Raw genomic sequence first — 23,225 nt, 5'->3', positions numbered from 1 at the left:
GACGGTCTGATTGGTGAAGTTTATGCACTGTTACGGTTGTAGTCATGACAGCGTGCCTGGTACTGTTGGGATGTTCCCATCTGTGCAGGACTTCCTCCAGTGCCCATCAGCCCTACTTTATGTTAAATATTGAGCGTAAACTTTGGGATTAAAAAAAAAAGTGTATTAAATATGCTTTTATTTATATAGAGATATAAAATAATGACCAGTGACCAGCCTTCTGCTACAGTTTTACAAATATAGAATCAGCTTGAAAGAGTCAAAAGAACTTTGATGCTTTAATGTTTAGTTGAAATTTGATTACTTGTGTTTACTAATTAGGTTAGTCCTCACGCCTAGAGACAAGTTGGCGACCACCTGGCGACCAATGAGGTTGCTAGGAAAAAATGAGGATTTGGTCATTGTTATTGTAAGTTATTGCTTAAAGCTGCGTTTACACAGGCCTATCAGTCAGTAACCCCTGGCAACCACGGAAAAAACAACTGGTTGGCGAGCATTTATGGGAGGATGGTGGCAGATGCTAGGTTGATGTTGTACCAAAAAACTCCCCAACTACTTGCTAAATTTGAAAGAAACTGCAAAAAGTTTCTTCAAAGTAAAACTTGCACCTTTTGGAACACAATTGAATCACAACTTTTACTTTCAAGGCAAACATTTTTACGTTTCCCAGTAGTGTTGCTCTTTTTCAGCTTTTCAAAAGTACAAGTGACTGAGATGATCTGAGAATGACCAAAGTATATTTCAAAAGAGGCTTTTGGTGCAGCCAAAAATGTACCACGATGGGTTCATAGCCTCATGCTAGCGCTAGAACATTAACACCGAACAAACAAACAACCATGGTTACACAATCATTTGTATTTTTAATGCCTATATTAAATATTCTGTATCAGATACCTTTCAGCTGCTTTGTTATTCACATGGATTACCACAGACAGCAGGTCTACATGTTTCATTTGGCAGATTTCTTTTTACAGCGCATGCCCTGTTTGATGCAACCCCAAAGAGATTGGTGTCACGTCTGGGGATCTTTCGCTTGCTAGGCAAATGCGTAAACCACTACACTACACCTTTAGTTGATGTACGAACATGTAATATTTTCATAATGGGTTTTTGTCCAAGAACACCCAGGCTTCGCTGCTGGTGTGATCCCAGCTCAACACGGTCTCTAGCTTTGTCTGTAGTGCTGCCGTATGGCTTACCTTTAGGGCACTCTGAACTCAGCCGTCCAGAAATTTGCCTGCATGTGTGTGAGAAGAGATCAGGTGTAAACAAAGTTCATTTTAAACTCAACGACACACCCATAATGATTCGGGACAGTATTTTGCAGGGTTGCAATGCTATCTTGACAAAATCTGTGCAGACAGACCACCTTTGTGTTACCTCCTGCTACAGTATTCATTTAAATGAGAGACACTCACAGACAGGCAGCCTCACAAGCTGAAAACAATACCAGCTACACAGTCATGGCTGGTAACGAAGCCCTTGATTTGATATGTAAGTCGATGATGTGTAATCTCTTCTAGCTGAGAGCGTAGAACAGTAAATATCAGTCTCATTTGCACTAAATGAAGCTAATAATGGCATCCTTAGCTTTCATGTTATATTTTTTTCCTATTTCTTTTTAGTGCACACCTTTTCTTTGTCTCATGCTCTCTCTTTGTTCCCCCCTCACCATCTCCCTGTCCCTGTCTTTGTCTGTGTGCGTTAATATATTTAGCAGTGCCATATCATACGCTGTGCTAACTTCATTAACTATCTCAGCATGAGCCTACAGTGACTGAATGATCTAACAACTCCTTATAAGGCCTGTCTGGTGCCACTTATTCCACGCACACACACACGCACACACACACACACACACACACACACACACACACAGCCCTGAGAGCTTAACAGTAATGCATGTATAACTGATTACAGTTTACTTCATTATGACAAAGCATTTTATATTTGTTATTATGATAAATGACCTCTCTAACCCTATCAGACCCATCAGTGAGTTCATCATTAAGAGTCCCAAATAAATCTGTGTAAAGAAGACAGAAAAATCAGCTGATTGAAGAAAGGGGGTGAATTAAAAAACCAAAAAAAAACAGCCACCGTCAGTTCAAATATTACGTCAGAGTTAGGCTGCGATTCAGCTGCAAAATTGTTTTCTGCATTTAACAAAGAACCACAGCAAATCCTTACATTTGAGGGAGTTAGCCATGATCAATGACTAATGATTAATTTTCTGTTGGTCGACCAGTTGTTTGAGGTTTCACAGCATGTCTGCAATAATTAGGAAAAACGGTGCCGATCTCTATGCCAAGCTGTCCTTTTGAAAGCTTTAAACGGGTTTCTCCCAGTGTGGCACAGACGTTCACTTTGGACTCAGAGGTGAACTGATTAGATTTTTGTGGTCAGAGGTCAAAAGACCAAGGTCCCAGTAATCTCATGTCCGTTGCTGTCTCGTGAAAGCGATATTTCAGGAGCAGCTGCAAGGGATTTAATTACATCTGGCACAAATGTTGACTTGGACTCAAGAATGAACGGATCTGAACGTGGCAGTCAAGGGGCAAGCTCACTGTGGGCTTATGAAACATGTTTTTGGAAGTTTTTCAAGGATAATGACACAATTTTCTCTCAAATGTCCAGACGGGTGAAAACACTAAGTCGGATCATTTAGATCCAGAAGGGCATCATCTTCAATGTGACATCATAACATTGTGTAAAAACACTTATTCTGCAACACCATTACTTAGGAACAAAGGTCATGACCATATGGTCAGAAGACTGATTGATGAAACTACAAACTGTGGTGATTAATAGGTCCTGCTGGGGTTCAAGATGCTTGTAAAGCATCTGTGTTTTAGAATTTGTGGCTTTCTGTGGGTGAAGGATCACTAGTGTCGTGTCTACAGTGCATTTCCCAAACATAAATACACTTAATACCTTTTTTTTATTGAAAAGCCATCGTGGTTGGTAGAGGTGTACCATACTGCAAAGCTGTAACTAGAGTTTTATGTCATTTCTGTCACTGTTGGTAGTTTTACCTTTAACAGTCAAATGTTTTACAGAAAACATGCCTCTGTTTTCTTGCGTCTAATCTCACTCCTTTGCTTCTTTTTTCTATCAGGTCAGTGTGCTGGAGCGCCAGGTGATAGATTTCCTGGGATACCAGTGGGCTCCCATCCTGACCAACTTCCTGCACATCATTGTTGTCATCCTGGGCCTTTTTGGCACCATTCAGTTCAGGCCGAGATATGTCACTGGGGTGAGTTTTGCACTCAAAACAAGCATTTTACTTATACTCTGCTCTCTCTCTTTTTTAAAGCTATGTTTGATGTTTTCACAACCTTTCGTTAAAAAAAAGTTCAGGACAGTGAAAACTTCATTCATACCTGGAGGATGCACTATGAAATCCACTTGAATGGATAACAGAGAAAATTTAAAAATTTTGCTTTAATAATTAATTAAAACGCATCTGCTGGTGGATGCAAGATTGATGGAAGACCATGTACTGTATTTATTTTATATACCGATGAGCCACTACATTAAAATTGACAGTTTGAGTGAATAACTCTGATCATCTCATCACAATGTAAAGTGTTGCTGGGAAATCTGGTTCCAGGCATTCATGTTCATGTTATTTTGACACGTGCATTTCGGTGCATTTCGCACATTTACTATAGAACTGCCGAAGAAAAAAAGAATCAAGGTGCTGCAGTGCCCTAGTACGAGTTAACCTGATTGAAATGCTGTGGCAGAAATTTAAGCGAGGAGTGCATAGACGAATGCTCGCAAACCTCAAGGCACTCGAGCAATGTTGTAAAGAAGAGTGGTCCAAAATTTCCCTCACAACAGTGTGAGAGACTGATGAAGTCATACATAAAACAATTACTTCAACTTATTGCTGCTAAAGGTGCTTCTACAAGCTAGAATTATGGAGTGTAATTAGTTTTTCACAGGAATGCACAGTGAACACTTTGTTTTCCATGTGACTGTACCGCCGTGTTGCAGACGTGTTTTTAAGGGATTTAAAATACAATTTGATTATTAAAGAGTTTGAATAATGGTTTTAAACAGACATTAAATACATAAAATCTATTTGTATGGACCAATTTTAACCTCATTTTTCTGGCTTTCAGACTACTCCTGGGTTTTCTCCCATTTAATTGAATAGCAAATCAAAAACCTGGAACATTGCTAGCAAAACTTTTTTTTTTAAAACAAAGAACCCAAGGACCTAAGGCATTATCAGAGCCTGCACACTCCCAAGATCCCAGTCTAATCAAGCTTCTGTGGGATGTGCAGACAGAAGCCAAATGTAAAGCAGCTCCACCCAGTATATACCAGAATCCTGGTGCCATCAGACTCCAGAGGTCCCATGTTCACGCTCTAATAGGTTAGAGGTGGTGATGTGGCTGATCGGTATATATATATATATATATATGTGTGTGTGTGTGTGTAAAAAGATGGTGTGAACAGAGTGGGAGTAGGAAGAACTTTTGAGGAGGATTTAGCAGATTAGTGCAAAGCTCCCCTTCACGTTGCCACATTGTATTAATCCAATCAGAAGACCTTCAAGTAGCCACACAAGGTTTAGTAAGAAGATTCAGTTAATGAAAGAGACTGAAAGTTGTATCAAAGCTTGTAAAATCATTCTCGCTTTCTTATAACTTGCACAAACACATACACACAACACCGCTATCCATTTTCTCTTCCTGTCTGGTTTGATTCAGGTGATCTGTTGTACTATTTGCTGTTGTTTCTGTTTCTTTGCATCTCAACGACATCAAAAGTGAAGCCGCCCTCTGTCTTTCTCTCCGTCTCACCCAGTCCCAATGCAAGACACGAAGATGCATTTTAAATTCTCTAACAAAGGCTTGTCAAGTCTTGTCGGCATCTCACTTTCCTCTCTGCGTATCTCTCTGCCTGTTTCTCCGCAGTATGCAGCCTGGCTCGTAGTCTGGATGACCTGGAACGTTTTCATCATCTGTTTTTACCTGGAGGTTGGAGACCTGTCCAGAGTAAGAACATTTTTCTTTGTCAAGTCTTAATGTGCCAGCGTTAACACAAAAAAAGGCGTAAACTAGCAATGCATTGATTCTCTAAACAAGTTCAAGTTGCCTGCAAGTTTAATATATATTGTGTTATACACACAGGTTAGACACAGTGACTTGAGCCATACTGTTCATTTGGGTAACGTATTCTCAAACTTGTTTACTTGTTCACAAAGTTTGAACGCAGTCCCATGAAAATGCATTAAGCCAAAATCCCTCAACCTGAAGGAGAAAGGGTTGACCTTTCTCCTTCAGGTTAACTGAAATTCAGCACTGTACTGCTGTCCCGGGTCTCAGCAGAGACGATCACCACCAGGCCCTCGGTCAAACTTCCGCCTCTGATGAAGCACCTCTCAACCATCACGTAGAGGGGAGGGAGCACCATTGCAAAATATGGATATAAATCTGATAACACACATTCAAGTCGTGTAGGGAACTTAATTATTATTATTATTTATTTTATTTAATTTTTTGCATTTAGATATGGCTTTGTTTACTCCCAGCATGCTATATGAGTCACACAAATATGCAGAAAAGAATTAACTCACTAAATAAGCCGATTATTTGTGAGGGTTTAATCAACTTTAAAACCGTCTGCCATTTCATGTACGTTGGTTCCCCTTGTGTCACCAAGCTAGTTGTAATTCTTCTGGGGATGTCCTGCAGTCTCTGGCACCCTTTGGGTCTTGTGAAATATGGATTTTGGCCTCTGCGGATCGGGCTTGTTCCAGTGCATTTTGTAGATGCTTGGTTGACTGATTGATCGATTGGGGTCTGGCAAGGCTGGATGGTTTGTTATGTTTCTTGAGCTGTTGCTGAGCTTTTTCTGTGGCCAGGATATATCGTCCCGCTAGGGGAAGGCAGCGGCCATTGGGGAGCACTGCTATATGGAGTGTTGGGGTACTTTGAGTGCAACAGTGGTGAGATTGGTGGTATGTGCCAAAGCAAAATGTGCATGAATGTCAAGACCAAAGATTTCTTAGTGGAACATTGCATTGTAGTGAAATTATTTCCTTTCAGCCGTCATTGGTTTGATTTTAAAATCACTATGTTGCTATTATCCACTAATAAATATTAGAGATGACTGGAGGGTTTTCAAATTCTTTTTGATGTGTTTTTCAAAAGTTAGCCTTATCTAAACTCCAGATTTGTTGATTTAAATGTATTTTATCAGATTCGATGATTTATTAAGGCTAATCAGTGCTTCCATAAACAGAAGAAATCAGTTGATGTGAGTGCTGATTATTGCTGATTACACACTCGGGTGTGTGGCTGTTGAAAAAAATATATTGCCTCACTTCTCTGTAATTTACTTATTTTATTGGACAGTTTCACAACATGCTTGCTATCAGTTTAATATCTGACACAGGACTGCGGTTACAGCCGCCTCATACCATCTGTCTTAATCTGTTCTAATCTACATCTTATTGGTTTTTCCATCAGTCATCCATCAATCAATGATATTTGGGAGTACAATTTATTTTATATCTGGTACTTGTTGCATATACTCATACTGTTTCTGCTCACACAGACACACAGTCTACACTCTCAGCCTTTTTTTACACATTTCAATTTTGAGTTGAAATATGTCTAAAATCCTCCTTCTGTTTAGAAATCCAAATAGCTGGGCGATAAATTTTATTCACCGCATTCGACAGTGGGTCAGTGGCTGATTGGTATATACCTCTCAATCACCCCATGGCCTAGTTGTAACAGAAACCACTGAAACTGAGAGAACAGGGGACTACTGTTTGGGTTTCGTTTTTATCACACGGGAAAAACGAGCAAGTCTGTCATTTTAAACAGATAGAGTGGAAGGTAGAAACATGCGGAAATGGCACAGCAAAATAAATAGTGTGGATCACTTTTCTTTGGGTTAAAATTATTAGTTGTGTCCTGTAAGATGAAGTCATTTAAAAGGCTTCAGCTCTCCTGACCAGAATCAACACATCTGGTTTCTAATGAGGGCAAAGCAGCCAGTTAATTAGCAATACCGTCATCAATTACCCGCTGACCAATCGTACAGAAGCACACACAAACCAGATGCTAAACAGCTTTGCTTTTATGACCAGAACAGTTTGCACGTGCCTCAAGGACACATCCTCCTTGACCCAGTTACCGCAGCAGAGAAAACCACAAAGTCCCGCTTCTCCTCCGATCGGCTCCACCAGCTGTTATACAGTGTGAGATATAAATCCATCACCAACCGTTCCGAGGCTTAATTTCTGACCTGAGGGCTATTATTATTCTGGTCCACATGTAAAACAAGTACAAGTCTGATATTGTTTCCACAGGTGTACACATCCAGTTTAAAACATAAGAAAACTGATTTCTGTACCCCCGCATTGTGAGTGGTAGTCAACGCCAGAATAACAACAAATTTGGCAACAGGCCTCAAAATTTTTTACAAAATTAAGATCTTAGAACAGCTTTAAACACTGGAAGTGATTTGCAGCGATGTGGTGAACAGTGGGAGGTAAATTATGCTCAGTGACTTGAAGTGAGCAGGTCCCAACATAAACTTCTCTCAACTTCCAGCAACCACTGAATCCCCAAAGCTATTTAACTTGGATACTTCCATCTATACTGATTTATATTGGTATGGTTCTGTTTTGGACCCTCTCATCCCTTCTGCATTAACTGTAAATCTGTACAAATATATTGTATGTTAAAAATATTTTTCAGATTCATCTTTCTTTAATGCAGGCGTGCTGCATTTTGCTTTTTAAGATTAAGCTTGATTTTTAAAGATTTTCAGATGCAAATAAACAGATCTGACCAATCAGATCACTGCATTTGGCAACAAGTGCGCTCTTATCTCAAAACACTCATCGGTACTGAATATACAAATAGTAATATAATACTGTTTTACTTCAGACACAGCTAGACGCAGGTAAGGGTCAGTCAGCTTTGAAATTATTTCTCTGCCTCCTCAGATGTGGTCCCAACTCCGCCAAAGAGCTTAAACTACCCTGAAATATGTACAAAAGCAGCTCTGATATAACTTCAACTCCTGGACCAAACCATGAAATTCTCCCTGCTTCTTACCTCGGGAGGATTAGATGAACCCAGAATCTCTGTTTTTCTTTCTGTTGTTTAGAAACATCAGAACCAGCTCGTCTTGTTTCTGATGCTGGTTTGATAGCTTGGTGCTGAGTTTTGGTATGTATATACATTACAGTAGCAGTCCCCAACCTACGGGCGACTCACGGGCCGGTACTGGGCCACGAGAGTTGAGGCTTGGGTGTAAAATTTATGGTTTTCAGGGGTTTTTTTTACCAGTTTTTATCCTTTTTTTAAAACATCGTTTTTATCGTTAACTCGGTTTCCCTGGGTCTTTATGAATAAATTTTCTGTTTTTTGGTATTGTACTGGTTTAACTGGCAAAAAAGGTTGGGGACCGCTGCATTAAAGGAGAAGTTCTCATCCTAAAAACTCAGAAATTCATGCTTTGTGTAAATGGCCTCAGAGCAGGCAATGCACCTCCCTGCCTTTATATATAAAGGCTGGAGATGAAGGTGGGTTGCAAAGTGGATTGCAGGTGTGTAGAATAACCAGTTCCACATGTAGAGGAGTCCCAGCTGACCTTTTAGCTGGTCAGCTGTGGGCTTCCTGGCCTATAACACTCTCCGGTTTAATCACCCTGAGGGAAACTAGATGTTAGCGCCAGATTTAATTGGATCCCAACCAGCAGCTGATAAAAGTTGATATAATATCATGACAACCCAGCGAAAACAGACTTCAGGCTCGGATTCGAATACGATTGTATCAATAATACATGGTTTGTACAGTATATTTACCAGAGAGTGAGATGAGTATCATCGTGACATGTTCTTTTCCTGCTGCCTCTATTTATGTATCACGCTGCCACTTGTCGGTATTTGATAAGGCTGAGGTTGGCACGCGCTTCAAGAATGCCATGATATAAATGAAATTTCTTTGAAACTCTCTCTCTCATTTGCTTCTCAATGCCACTCTCTCGCTCAGTCTCTCTCTCTCCCTCCTCCTGCGCCTCACTCTCTCTGTCTCCATGTAAGTCATCCCTCCTCTCCCTCTGCTCACCCTATAATCAAGTCTTTTTCAAGTTGCTTTCCAAAGTCCCATGCTCCTCTTCTGTCTCGCACATCTTCATCTCTCGCCTCGTTCTTCATTCCCCCTCCTCCTTCAAATTTCTTTTGTAGAGACACGGGGAAACGTGGCCCTGTTGAGAAGGCACTCCTATTAGTGGACAATACAGGGCAGGGATTTGTGTACAGTCCATTACTTTATACACTCACACCATTACTGCGGGGTCACGGGACAAAACTGATTGTGACACGCTGCATTTTTCTTCATAAAAGCCATCTGGCGTCTCCAAATGAAAGAGGGTGACAGTCCTTTGATTTACGCTACGTTATCACTGACACTTGGATTTGTAATGTAGCTTTGATGTCATTTTTTTCAGCCCAACACTCAGTTTTAACCATTAATAGACTTGATATGCAGATTGTACGTTTATCAGCCTATCAGGGAAATAAGTGTGCGCTTGGGGGCCTGCCTTCATTTTATATATTTTTTTCTGCATGATATGTTTTAAACTAGGGGAAATATTGCAGGCAAAGGCATCGAATCTTCTCAATTCCTTCCTGATGACAGATTTCATTTTAACCATGCGGTGCACGGCACACAGGCTGTTTGATGTTCTGGTAACTGCAAATGTTCTTGGTGTTTTGTAGTACAACAGCAGGAAAAGTCAGAAATATTAGGCCTGTAAAGGTATGGCATTTGCCAAACGCCCATGACATTTCTTCTTGATAAGGAAAGTAAACCCCCATGAAAGTGAGTGGAAAAGTAGGAGAGACACCGAGTGGTTGGGGTGGATGGGGGTGGGGTGGGGGTGGATGGGTGGGCGGTGTCTGCGTTTGTCAGCTCAGTTTGACGTCCTAAAACCAGGCAACCAGATGGACAGACGCTGAAAGAACAGGCAGATCATTATCATGACTGAGATTATGGCAAAGTGGGTTTGATGAGACATCATGACACTGAGAGCTAACAGGACATTGTGGGAGCATGGTGCACGTCAGCGATGACTCACTGACATTGTCCCACGCTTACAGACATGCACACACAAACACACAGCAAGCCCGTAAATCAAAGTTAGGGGGAACTCACTTTTTTATTCCTGAATTATTTTGAGCTTGACAGTTTTTATTAACGGTGGGAACAGCAGTTGACAGCTGGCTTATTCTCTTCTTCTGGAGATTTCAACAGTATCACACAGATTTCATCAGCAGATTAAGGTTACCCATATTTAATGGAAATGCAGGTGTATCCAGCGTGTTTGTTTCATTAAAATCAATGCTGTGCCTCGTATAATGCTAGGAATCACTGAGATGTTACTGCTATGCTGGCTTTTTGAAGCCAAGCTTTATAAACTTAAAGAGTGGAGTGCCATGTTATTGGCTAAAGTAACAGACTGATAAAATACTAGTATTTCCCCCAGTAAATCCAAAGTAGACGCTTTTTGGATGGTCTGTTCTGCACAACAAGCCATAATATTAGCCAGCCAATCCATTAAAAATGCTCCAGCAGCACACACACAGTGAAGAGTGGATGAGGCCTAGCAGATGCTGATAGGCTGCCTAACTCAATTATCCAGGTGGATGACCCCACTCAGAGTTGCTGCGAGATGAGAAAATGATTTTTCTTTCTTTTTTTTTAGTTTTTTTTTTTTTTTTTTTTTTGCGGCCTGTAAATATAATTTTAATGCTGTAAAGTTGGCCATTTTAGAATGGAGTCTATGGGCATTGACTCCCTTTTGGAACCAACCTCAATTGGCACTGAGAGAAACTTCAGTTTGCCTCCTTTGATATGTTAGCTTTATTTTTCAGGCCTATGGGAAGCACTGATACTACATTAAAAAATTCTCCTTTTTATTTAACTAAACTGAACATCCTCTAAGTCTTCTCATTTATGTTGACCAAAGCTGACCTTCCTTGATCTTTCATGAATCTAGAGACAGCAACGGTTGCATTATTTTCTGCAAATAAGTAAATACTTCTGCCTACTCCTTTTCAAACAAATAATGGAATCATATTTTGTAATGATTGTGAAGGCACATGTTTGAAATAAAAATGAACTGAACTGAACTGAACTGAATTTTGTCTATAAAATACCAAGAAAAATTACATATTACATGACTCTACAGGTATCTGTTTCAGTGTGTGAGCAATCAAGCCAATGATGGTCTTTATCCATTCTGACCAATAGTAGCAAGTACCATTTAATACAATCTAATATTAGATTGTACCAGGACCAGGTGGGGTATGTTTTCCGATTCTTTGAGTAAATTTCAAAAGGTTGTCTTTGCCACACTAGCAAAACACTAGGACGATGTCATTAACAGGGGTGATGCTACTGTGCTCTTCTTTCTGTGATAGAGTTGGGCTTTTTTACCAGCCCTAACCGTTTAGCCATAAACATAGCCAAGCAGTGAATATTAGCCAATCAGATGCAAAGTAGTGATATTCACACAGTACATCTTAACCTGTAGCCTTAGACTTATGTGAGCTAATTGGGGACATGCCCAGATTTTTTAGGGTTAGGGTTAAACAATATTATTCTTTTTAAAATATTGGTGTAAAGAAATTCTTAAAATGTAGAATGAATTATTTGTTACTGGACTTAGGAATTAGATCAAATTATAATGGCAGAGCAGCCATTATAATTTGGCACCGGTCACAGAAGGAAGCTGCTTTCAGAACTTGAGATTTTGCATTGTGTAAAATAATGCCTGACTGTTTGCCTGCATCAGGATTGTTTGTTGCAGGCAAACAGTGCAAATGTGTTGAGGTTTCACAGGCAAGTGAGTACTAACCACATGACATTAACTTGTACGCCATGTTGGACATGTGACAATCATGGTGACAACGTAGGATCAAGTGAATAAGGCACTACTCATTCAGAGACTGGTCTGTAGCCATCTGGCAACCATTGGATGTAATAGGAAAAATGAGTATTCCCCAACTGGATGCAAGTGTATGGTGGAGGTGGATGGCAGTTGTAGGGAGATGACTGCTAAAGTTTGAGTCACACAGGCCTACAGACCAGGCGGTAATCCCGTGACAACCATCTGTGGCTAGGAAAAAATATGTATTCTCCAAATAAGTGGCAAAAACCACAAACGCTATCTCTGAGTTGTACTGAAACTTTGAAGAGTGCAACACAAAATGGGCATAGAGACCATTCACCTGCGAGTAAAAGTGGCACCGTTCGAAAACACACTGGGTGCAGCATAAGAGCTGAGGCACAACTTTTACTTCGCCGTCTCTAGTTTGCATCGCACTTATTCATCTAGTAGTTAACAAATATTTACTGACAAATACGAAAACCTGCAGTCAACCGTGGTTATCTGCTAGCAACCAGGTTTTTCGGTGCAGCACCATTTTTGCAACCACTTTCACCCAGCAACAGCTAGCAACATCCAGGAAACACAGCAAGCAAGTTGGGGAATATACATTTTCCACTAGCAAACAGTTGTTGTATCACATCCAATATGGCAGACAACTCTTGAGCAATGAGAAACCTAAGTAGACAAACAGATGCATGAACAGCCCGTCACTTTAATCTTCAGTGACTTAATTACTTTTTGCCAGAGTCGGTGTGTTAGGCGTGTAGTGTTAGGCTCTATCTACATGGCACATAAAAAACAGATAAGTAGAATTTTGAGATCCACGTGTCTTTGGTTCTATTAATGCTTGTACTAATGAATGAATATTGAAATAATTTCACTCTAGCCTCTTTTTATGTTAATATTCAACCAGATATTTAGTTATCTAAAATCAGTGTACTGAAATAAATACGAATGTGACACAAACAAGGCCGAAAAAAAATTACTTTATTGAGCTAAAAAAAGATGATTTTTTTTTAACCACCCCTATTGACTGCTGAGTCAAACAGTTCATTTTGGACGCTGCTTCCAAGTAGACACACAGTACACTGATGCATCTCTGCTAACATATGTCAGCACGAGGCAGGTTTTTGTGTACAAATCCTAGAACAACACACCTATGGATGTTTTCGCTTTATACAAGCTGATTTTCAGATGTATTAGAATTGTGTATTATAAGCAGACAGTTTATATTTGTTTATGTTTAAATTTCTGCTAAATAACTGTGTCTGCCTTTCTGTGAAGCCTTCTTTTTTGGCTTTTCTAACATTTGTGTTTGATAAAACTTTCTATCTAACATGTATCTTTGCCTTCCACGAGGCCCCCGTGGAGCCCCAGAGGCAAGATAAGGTGTACATCCTGTCTTGACAGTAATTTGAGTTTAAGCCCAAGATTCAAACCATATATCAGTCTGTCACAGTCCCATCCTTCCTGTCACTCGCTGCTGCACTATCTAATATAGCAGCAATGCCATAAAATTAATCTTTAAAAAGATTTCTGATGTGGCATCCCTGTCAGTTTTGGAGAGGAGCCTGTGGAGAGAGAGAGAGAGAGAGAGAGAGAACTGTCACCATGTTGCGAACGCACACTCGCATATTCACGCTCTCACACATATGCATGCGCACTCTCAGACAGCTAAGTGTCAGAAAAGTCCACTGTGTCATATAAAAGATGCAGCCACCCCCCTGGGCAACGCACAGATAGTGGCTCGTAGAACTGCACAGGCACCAACTGTCAGTCATTTATTGGTGGTCGGGGTGGGGAGGGGGTACTGTGTGGGAGGGTGTCCTGCATACTTTTTAAATTTGTGAAAGTGTGTGTGCACGAGGGATGCATATTTGTTTATGTGCATGGACTAAATCCAGTCTGCCTTAAAACGTTTTGATTTCCACATACACAGTGAAGCAGCGACAAAATAAAACGTGTGGAGGAAAAAAAATTAAAGAAGGCCAAAAGTTTTGGTGACGAAAAGAAGAAAAGCGAGGCATCGGGGGTGAAGAGAGAGACTGAGAGGATGAGACATGAGAAAGTGTGATAAGAGCTGTAGAAGACGATGATGTGCTGCGAGATGGAGCCACAAGTGAATCAACGCGTGTCTTTCAACGCGGAAAAAGAGGTGAAGCGGGGACAAGGGGGAAAAAAGAAGTCGAAACACGGAAAAAGTTGGTTCAACAAAACCTCTTAACAAGATAGGATCGCTTATCTAACAGAGGAGCAGGAAAAAAAGAAGAAGAAAAAATATCAAATGTGGCTTTCATATCAATTTCATATTAACATCAGATGCGCCTGTTGTCAGCATGCGGTGGGCTTTTTACTCCGGGATGAATTGCAGTAGAAATATGACAGTAAATCAAACTCCAAGCCACCCAATTCATTGCTGAAGAAAGTTGAAAACAGGTTTCCAGCTTCTATGCTAATAGTTGCATTGAGACGATGAATGAGGGGATCCCCACACATTTAATCATAGGCGTTCTAGTTAAAACATCCACCCTGAGTCACTGATATAATCCATCTGCCCCGTCTGTGTTTGATCAATGGATGCATTTGTTGAAATTGTGGCATGAAATTGCTTTTTTCCCCCCCTTCCCCATTCAACACATCTCTAGTGGGACATTTCTACCCCACCAATTCTATTGCTTGAGCCCTGAGCTATTATTACTGGTGATTCCATTTGATTGTTACTCGTTTTTACTGTACAGTTTCATGTGAAATGACCAGAGCACAGATTGGCTTAATGCCACAGTAGATAATGGATTTGATTGACTTGCCTGCTGCAGTCAAACTTGTCCCAGGGCCCGGATGGCAGCTTGTGTTATTTTCAAGTCTTAATGGATTTAGCTCAACTGTGTTAGCGATAGAGTTTGATTTCACTGTAAATGCTAAACTGCTAATCTGCCTAGCCTTCAACTTGTAATTTACAGTATACTTCTTATCAACGACCAAGACTGTCGGAGCCGGGGCTCGAACCGGCAACCTTCCGATTACAAGACGAACTGCCAACTCTTGAGCCATGATTAAAATAAACGTGCTCACTGAAATTTGCTTTAGTTACCCATATGTCTATGCAAACATACCATTACTCTTTTATCAGTAGGAAGTGCATAAAGTGTGTTATTTGTAAGCTTTCACTTGTACTGGGAAACATCATAAGTATAGCTCATAAGGTTTTGCTGCTAATGGCGAGTTCAGGTTAAAGCATTGCAGTGGGGTTTTGTTGGGTTTTTTTGCAACCTCTCCAATATCTGTTTTTTACCTTCAAAACATACCTCTGCTTGCACACCAGAGAGGCTCTAGTCAGCAAATGAGCCCCTCTGTGCCCGTCTGTGGCACAGCAGCCTTCAGTGTTGACTATTACTTGTGACATGCAACCAAGTTGTGTGGGTGGGATGTTGCCTGAGACCACCGAATGGTGGCTTCAGAGAAAGTGTGGGGGCTGCATCAGAGCCAAAGTCACACATTTTTAAAAGTAATTTATTTTATCGGGTGTTGTTAAAAAAATTCAAATAACATGAATCTCAGGACTAACTGAGATCAGTAGATGCTTTGTCTTGATTTGACAGGGGACGTCTTCTTAAATATATGTGAGAAATCTGGTTATGTTTCACTTTAAAGAGTCAGATATTGTGCATGGCCTTGTAAGAGCCAAAACGAGCCCCTTACAGTCCATGGGATATGCAGAATTTGCATGGAATTTTTGCATTCTTCTTTACAAGTAACACCTTTTCACTTCTCACACAGCAATTTGATCATTTCTTAATATACGAATAATGATTAGCGCAGCTTTAACAATTCAGCTGTTCTGTTTCCATGTGAAAATATTGTTTAGGGTTTCTTTCTCTTTTTTTTTTTCTTCTTTGTTTTGGAATTCACAAGTATAAAGCTCTGACAGGATTCTGAATTATTCCTTAAGGTGTGGCTGGATGAAATAGTTTACTCGCTGCATGCTTCTCTTAGCAGCCCCTCCCTTTCATGAAATTATGGATTCCACCTGGGGTAGAAGCACTATAATTGGCCCACCGATCAGAGAGATTGAAGAGGTTAGAGTGACTTTGTTGAGGCATTTGATTAGAAATGGTAATAGGTTTGGTATGGTTAAGGTCAGGGTTATGATCTGGAACAGACCTCATCACTATCTACCCCCCAGCACACTCACACACAAACAATTCCCCCAAAACCCCATCCAATCTGATAGGAGAAAAGTGCTTCAAGCATTATGGGTTAAGGCCTCATCTAACACCCGTGGGAAATTATGGCAAAACAAGGCAGGGAGATGCACAGTGACTGATTATGTTGGTGTGAAATAACAGAGAGAGAGACACAGTGAGAGAAAATGACAGAAAAGTGGATACAGCCAGAGAGTGAGGTTCAGTTAAATAGAGTGAAAAATTGACTTTAGAGAGAATAAAGCTAATATCGTCCCATCACTGATTTTCTGCCCTTTAGTGTGATGATCTGCTGATCTTTGTGGTGGCCTGCTGAGGCAACTGACTGTCTGGGTGACTGGTTTGTCTGTTAGACTGTTAAACCTTTTTATTTGCTACAAAACTGCTGGAGCTAGTATGGTATGTTTAGACTAGAAAGCTATAAGGTAGCTATAAACTAATATACACTCACCAGACTCTTTACTAACCACACATTGCTAGTACCTGGTTTGACCCCTTCTTGCCTTCATAATTGCCAAACTTGCTTGTAGCATTGTTCTAAGAATATGCTGGAAACATTGCCAACATGGCCCATGTTGGTATCATGGTGTCACACATTTGCTGCATCCAAAAATCTCCTATTCAACCACATCCCAAAAAGGTTTTGTTGGACTGAGATCTGGTGACTGTGGAGGACATTTGAGTGCAGAGAACTCAGTGTCATGTTCAAGAAACCAGTTTGAGATGATCTGAACCTTATGACATGACACATTATCCTGCTGGAAGCAGCCATCAGAAGATGGGTACACTGTGGTCATAAAGGGATGCACTCATCAGACCAGGCTTGTTTCTTGCCCATTCTGATGCTCAGTTTGAACTTCAGCATGTCCTGTTGACCACAGCTCCATGCTTAAATGTATTAAGTTTCTTCCATGTGATTGTCTGACGAGATATTTGCATTTGTGATACAATCTACTATTGCTTGGGGTACAAATGGGAAAAATCTACTACTTTCACCCTCATCTCATTCTGCCCATCATCCAGCCAGCCAGCCATATGATATTTTTCTGATTAACTGATTAAGGCACATTTATTAAACTGGAAATTCAACATGCTGTATGAATAAAAACAAAAGCAAATCGATTTTGGTTAGAACTGACTCTAAGGTATTCAAAATTCATTTTAAAGGCTTATACTTTTCCTTCCTTTTCTTTTGTTTTTTTTAGTTGAAAATGTGAAAAAATATAAAATGTAATTTTTGCCTGATTGCATGTGTTGTTATTCGAGTCGTTGAAATAGTCTCTGTAGTTTCATGTCACAATGGCAGCACTCGTCCCCTGTTAACTGTAAGACCATCAGAGGAACGACCACTCTGAATGGTCTCCCCCCCTTTTTATCTCTTGGGAGATGAAGACAAAGGAAAATATGAAGGTGGGAAATTGAGGGGAAATTGAGAAAGACCGAAGGTGTGGGAGGGGGTTGGAGTGAAGAGCGGAGGCAGAAGGAGAAAAGTAGAGGTGGAGAGGAAGGTGGTGGAAAAAACAGATCTGGTTCATTGAAGCGGCACTAGCCCACAGTCAGAGACAAAGACCTGAGAGCATGAGTGCGTGATCCTTAACTAGAACACTGGAAATTATAGACTGTATGTGCTATTGCATGTGTGTGTGCCAGAGAGAGAGGGGGATGAGAGACAGGAAGAGAGGAGGAACAATATAGGGAGACTAAGAACAGCCGGAATGGTGCTTTGTACAGACACACACACTGGGTTAGAAATATTAATACAGCTTCAGCCAGGGGTTTTGTTTAGGCTTGCAAGCCAAACAGCCCATTCATCACCACACAGATCTCAAGATTATTTTGGAGCTGCAGCTTCATCTTTTTACTGGGTTAAATAGTGCACTGATAAATACATTCCTCAAGTTCAATACATCAATGCCAGTGCAGGCTGCAATTTAATTGTTTTGTGTTCTACTGGTGAACATGGAGTAATCTTTTTTTTCTTTTTCACCTCCCAGTGTGTTGAACAGGTTGTGAACTCTACAACTCTTAATATCTGCATTATTTATGGGTTTGGAAAAATGAGCTTAATCTCTAATGTGTCACATTTTCTCTTCCTGTGGTGGTGGAGCCTTGTTGAGAGAGCTCACTGCAGCTGGATGAATACAAAGGGGATAATACACTTTTTATTATTAGTCCCAGTCTGGGGCCGAGCTATATTAGAAATGCTGTAACCTTTGTGATACACATGCACAAAATCCTGAAACAGGGCTCAATAGAAAAAAGAGAAAACAGAAAAGTCTCTTTTTTGTTTATTTGTTTGTTTATTTTGGAGGAGTATTACCACATAATTTCATAATGGCTTTGCTTTAGTATAGTTGATTTTTTTAGGTGATTAGCTTAGGTTAGCATGTACGCGTAAAACTGAGGGAAAACAGTTATCTTGGTTCCTTCTAAAGAAATATTAAAATACATATCAAAACTTAAAGCTCACTAATACATATTTCCTGTTAACATTTATTAACTTAGAGATTTTGTAAGGTGGGTTTTCTTAGCTCAGACTAGCTAGGCTAGCTGTTGCTCATTGCTAAGTTAGTTAACCTTCAGGCTACAGGAACCAGTACAAGAACCAGCATACACTAAAAAAATGTAATGGAGTAATGGACTTTACAATGAGGTATAAGGAGAGCTAGACCCCCTCCCTCTCATTTCCAACCATGATTGCATTAATATTACAGCACAGTAGAGCTCAAATTGACGTCCACTAGTTAAAGAATTATTCATTCATTTTTTTTCTACTGACGTTTCAGAAAATCTTTTATATGAAGAGTTTGTAGCCTTGAACCAAGCTAACCAGCTGTGGGGTGAATCATGAGTAGAAAAATATTTGATTTGGGGGAAAAAAGTCAATAAATAAAATAATGGAAATTTTTTAAAAACAAAAAGTACAAGACAGCATTTGTAGTTACTTTTATTGGTGAAAGAACTGTTCGTCACATAATGAATTGCAAACAGAGTCCAAAGCGAACGACTTCCACCCTTCTCTGATTGAATCCTTTTTATCATCAGTGTTTTTTATGGTTAATGATAATACTGTGTTGTAATATCTTTGGATTTTTTTTTTTGTGTTTGTGTGTGTACAGTAACGCAGTGCCCCTTATGTGTACTAAAATATAGCTCAGTTATGGATGTGGTATTGCACTTCGAGCCTGACTAGAGTCACCGCTCGGGCGGTTTCTGGAGTTTCACAAAAGCGACCAGCCAACATAACCAATTAGAGAGGTCACTGTTTTATTTCAGGATTAGGTAGAGTAGTTGTTTTCTGTAGCACTGTGAATAAAGTGATTGATGTCACACGCATACTATCAATTCATAACGTGATAGCTTATAGTAAATATGGTTTTGATGGTCGACATAATTATGTGGCTCATAATTAAAAGCCCTTTTGGAGAATATTAATGGGATTTTTTACTTCCAGAACCTCACTGCTGACCTCTTTTTTGGGGAGGCAGCAGGGGGGACATTGAAATTTTGATGGCCAGGGGCAGTACCCCCCAGGCCCCTGGACCCCCTTAACCACACCCTTGCTGCAGACTCATATTTAACATACAGATATAGGAATGGTATCAATTTTCTCATCAGATTCTCACAAGGTCCAAAACAATAAAATAAAATAAAACTTTTCTTAAAGTGTCTAAATATTCCTTGTTGAATATAACAAGCAAGATTAACGGCTAAAATCGATGTCTGAGAGGATGCCATTTAGAATTAGACATGACTCATTTTCTTTCTCAACATCAGTTTTCTAAAGGAAACATTTCATATATTTTATAATCAAAGCTAAAAAAAAGTAAAGCTTTTTCCAAACTACTTTTTGTAAAATGTATTTCCCTTATCTAAAATTAAACACCACAGCTCCTTCTGTTTGCTCATTCCCCGAGTGGTTAGCGATTTAGCCAAACTAATTTAGCCAAGCATCTTAACGCATTATTCTTGTCATGTCCATAAATGCTTCCTTCACAGAATGAGAAGAGTTGGCATCGCATTCTCTCGGGTCTTCATAACATTTTGCCAAATTCAGCCTTTTAACGAGAATTACTTGTGATTTGAAAATGCCTGTTATGAAAGTACTGATGGATGATGCTGTGCTGGAATCATTATTACCTGTTTCCCCAGCATTTCAGCAGGTGTATAGAGTGAGAGGAGCATTGACGGAAACGGGGGGGAGGGAGGAGGTGCGAAGAATGAAGAAATATAGTGAAAAAGAAGAAGACAGAGAGAAAGCTGCGGCGACGCAGTGACAGGCACGGGGAGAGTGATGGCAGAGAGGGAGCAAGAGAGAAAATTAGAGAGATTTTACTCATTAAAAAGAGGAGCACAACAAGGGGAGATGGCATTAATCAGAGCTCTGCGCTAATGAGGCATTTACTCATTATGCTGAAATAGAGAGAGGCCACGGAAAGAAGAAGAATAAGAAGGGGAGAAAAGGGGGGAAGGGGGGTGAGATCACAATATAAATGAATGGAGAGAGAAAAAGAGAGAGCAGGAAAAAATTAAGTAACGGTACAGAAAGAGGTGACAGAGCCAAGTGCGGATGTGGTGGGAGGTTAAGAGGGACAGGCAAGGACAAGATAAGGTGGGATATATGGAGTAGAAACAGGTAATGTAAGAACAGGGTTTCTATTTAAAGCTCTCTTTAAGGATTTATGTGCTTCAATAGAAGTGACTTTAAATGCAGACAGTGTACTTATGGGACTGTTGTGAGGACGCTATGTAGACTTTGTTTCATCTTCTTCTTGGGTAACATCAAACCACAATAGGCACACTTTCTTGCAACAAAAACTAATAGATTTTTTTTTCTAAATCTGAGTGGCACACACAAGAAAATCGGTTTTATGATGTTTTTTTTTCTTTCTATATCTTAGTATAAAGATTTATGGTGCTTTTAAAGAGCATTAGGGCCTCTCATTCGGCTAATGGCGAAATAACACATGGACAGACGCCCGTGTGGTTCGCATGGTTGTCTGTTTAATGATCTATGCCTCCTCTTGCTAAATGGAGTCGTTAATATGTGCATTGTTTAATCCGAGACGACAATCATAGCTGATTCATTGTGCGTCTTTGAGGCTTTTAGAAAATGTAATGACGAGGAGCCTCTACAGATGCTCCACACTGGGCCCGTTTCAGCGTTGCTGAACTGAAATGACCGAGGACAGAAAATGTAAAAGTTTAGAGTTTGTTCCATCAGTGAGGGGACTATTCATGCTTATTTGGACATAAAGTGTGACAGCTGCTTTCTCTGTTTTAGGTAATTAACAAATCTGTACGATATAAGGCAATCCTGCCTCATATGAGTACACGCTATCAGACTGTAGCTAGTGGCTTTGTGATGTTGTGCAGTTATGTACCGGTAGGTAAAATGCTGACGTCAGCTGCTAGCACGCTTACCGTGTTCTCATCTTGCAAGTTAGCATTACAGTAAGTTGCCGTTTAACTCTAAACACAAAGTACGACACAACAGTGGTGCAGTTAGAGCTGGAAAGTTTTAAATCAAAGTGGCAGTGCAGTAAAGGTCTGTGAGCGAAAGTCATCCGGAGATGTAGAAACCTGCTGCTGATGCTAGAAGAAAAGTTAAGGAATCGCCAGTCATTAGGGCTCTTCCACTCAAATGAGTTTCTGCAGTTTTATGGAAATACATGGCAGTATGTGAAAAGATAATTAAATCTGGGTCAGAGTGGTATAGTGAATGATGTTGCTGACATTTATGGAGCCACGTTGGCAGTGCAGCTATAAACCCCCACAGTAAAGTTAACGCTCTAGTGACCCTACCATAAACCTAACCTTAAGTTTCAGATCATAAAAAAATGACTTTTTTGTGTGTGTGTGTGTGTGTGTTTTGGGGCGGGGGGGTGTGTGTGTGTTTTAGTGAGTATTACTGAATATTTATTCCTTCGTCCCATGATTAGCAAGGCAAAAATCACAGATGCTAATTACTGATAGGTTGATTCTGATTCTGGTTAAGTTTCTAAGTCATCATTGTCATAGTGATAATGATGACAGTAGCTGCATGTGCACAATTCACATCCAGGCCCAGAATCACTGGAATGACTTTTTATTAGGTATGCCTTGCTAGCACCAGATTGGACTACCTTAACTCTTCGTGGCACAACAAGTTGCTAGAAACATGGCTCTGAGATTTTGATCCATGTTTACTTGATAGCATCACACAGTTGCTGCAGATTTGCCGGCTGCATATCCATCATGCAAATCTCCCACTCCACCACATCTCAAAGGTGCTCTATTAGATTGAGATCTGGTGGCTGTGGAGATCATTTGATTACACTGAACTCATTGTCATGTTCAAGAAACCAGTTTAAATGATGCTCAGCTCGTGCACAGGAAGAAAATATTTCCACTACGAAGCAGGATGGTTCCACGCTTTCATGTTGTTTATGCCAAATTTGCCCTTTTCTCATCTCTAAAAGATGGCTGTGTGGGAAAATCCCAGCAGATCAGCAGCTTCTGAAATACTCTGACTGTCTGCCCGTCTGGCATTTGCAACCATGCCACGCTCAAATTCCCTTAAAATCACCTTTCTACCCTACTCTGACACTCAGTTTAAACTTCAGCAGGTCGTCTTTACCATGCCTACATGCCTAAATGCACTGAGGTGCTGCCATGTGTCTCTCAATGAGCAGCTGAACAGGTATACCTAATAAAGCTGCTGGTGAGTTTAAATCTAAATCTTAGATCAAACCTCTCTCCTTACATTTCTGTCTAGCTCTCAGGGTGCGACATATTCAGACGGCCTCTGCTTTGCTCCTTGTTCGTGTTCTGTCTGAGGATGTAATCAACCTCTTTCTGTCTGTCTCTCTCTGTTTGCCAGGACTCTGACCTTGTCCTGACATTTAACCTGTCCATGCACCGCTCCTGGTGGATGGAGAATGGCCCAGGATGCAGGGTGACGCCCATCACCCCTCCTCCCTCCTGGGCACCCGAGGACCACCGATATATATCTATATCTGGCTGTCTGATGGATTTTCAGTTCATAGAGGTGGCTCATTCCTCGCTGCAGATACTCCTGGCTGTAAGTACTTGAGATGAATAAGTACA

At 40.4% G+C, this 23,225-nt stretch overlaps 1 protein-coding gene across 1 annotated transcript in view; it reads left to right on the top strand.

Moving 5' to 3' along the window:
* nkain2 (sodium/potassium transporting ATPase interacting 2) overlaps positions 1-23,225 on the top strand; it is a 101,947-nt gene that overhangs the window by 49,057 nt on the left and 29,665 nt on the right. The window contains exons 2-4 of the mRNA XM_014337661.2: positions 3,119-3,256; positions 4,932-5,012; positions 22,999-23,199. Coding sequence (XP_014193147.1) covers positions 3,119-3,256; positions 4,932-5,012; positions 22,999-23,199 — 420 coding nt within the window. The remainder of the gene's footprint in view (positions 1-3,118; positions 3,257-4,931; positions 5,013-22,998; positions 23,200-23,225) is intronic.

This window comes from Haplochromis burtoni, unplaced genomic scaffold (assembly GCF_018398535.1).
Source record: "Haplochromis burtoni strain Fernald_Lab_line unplaced genomic scaffold, NCSU_Asbu1 Contig_8, whole genome shotgun sequence".
Classification (NCBI taxonomy): Eukaryota; Metazoa; Chordata; class Actinopteri; order Cichliformes; family Cichlidae; genus Haplochromis; species Haplochromis burtoni.
Note: the sequence above shows the minus strand (reverse complement) of the source record. Positions and strands in the feature narration are given on the sequence as shown.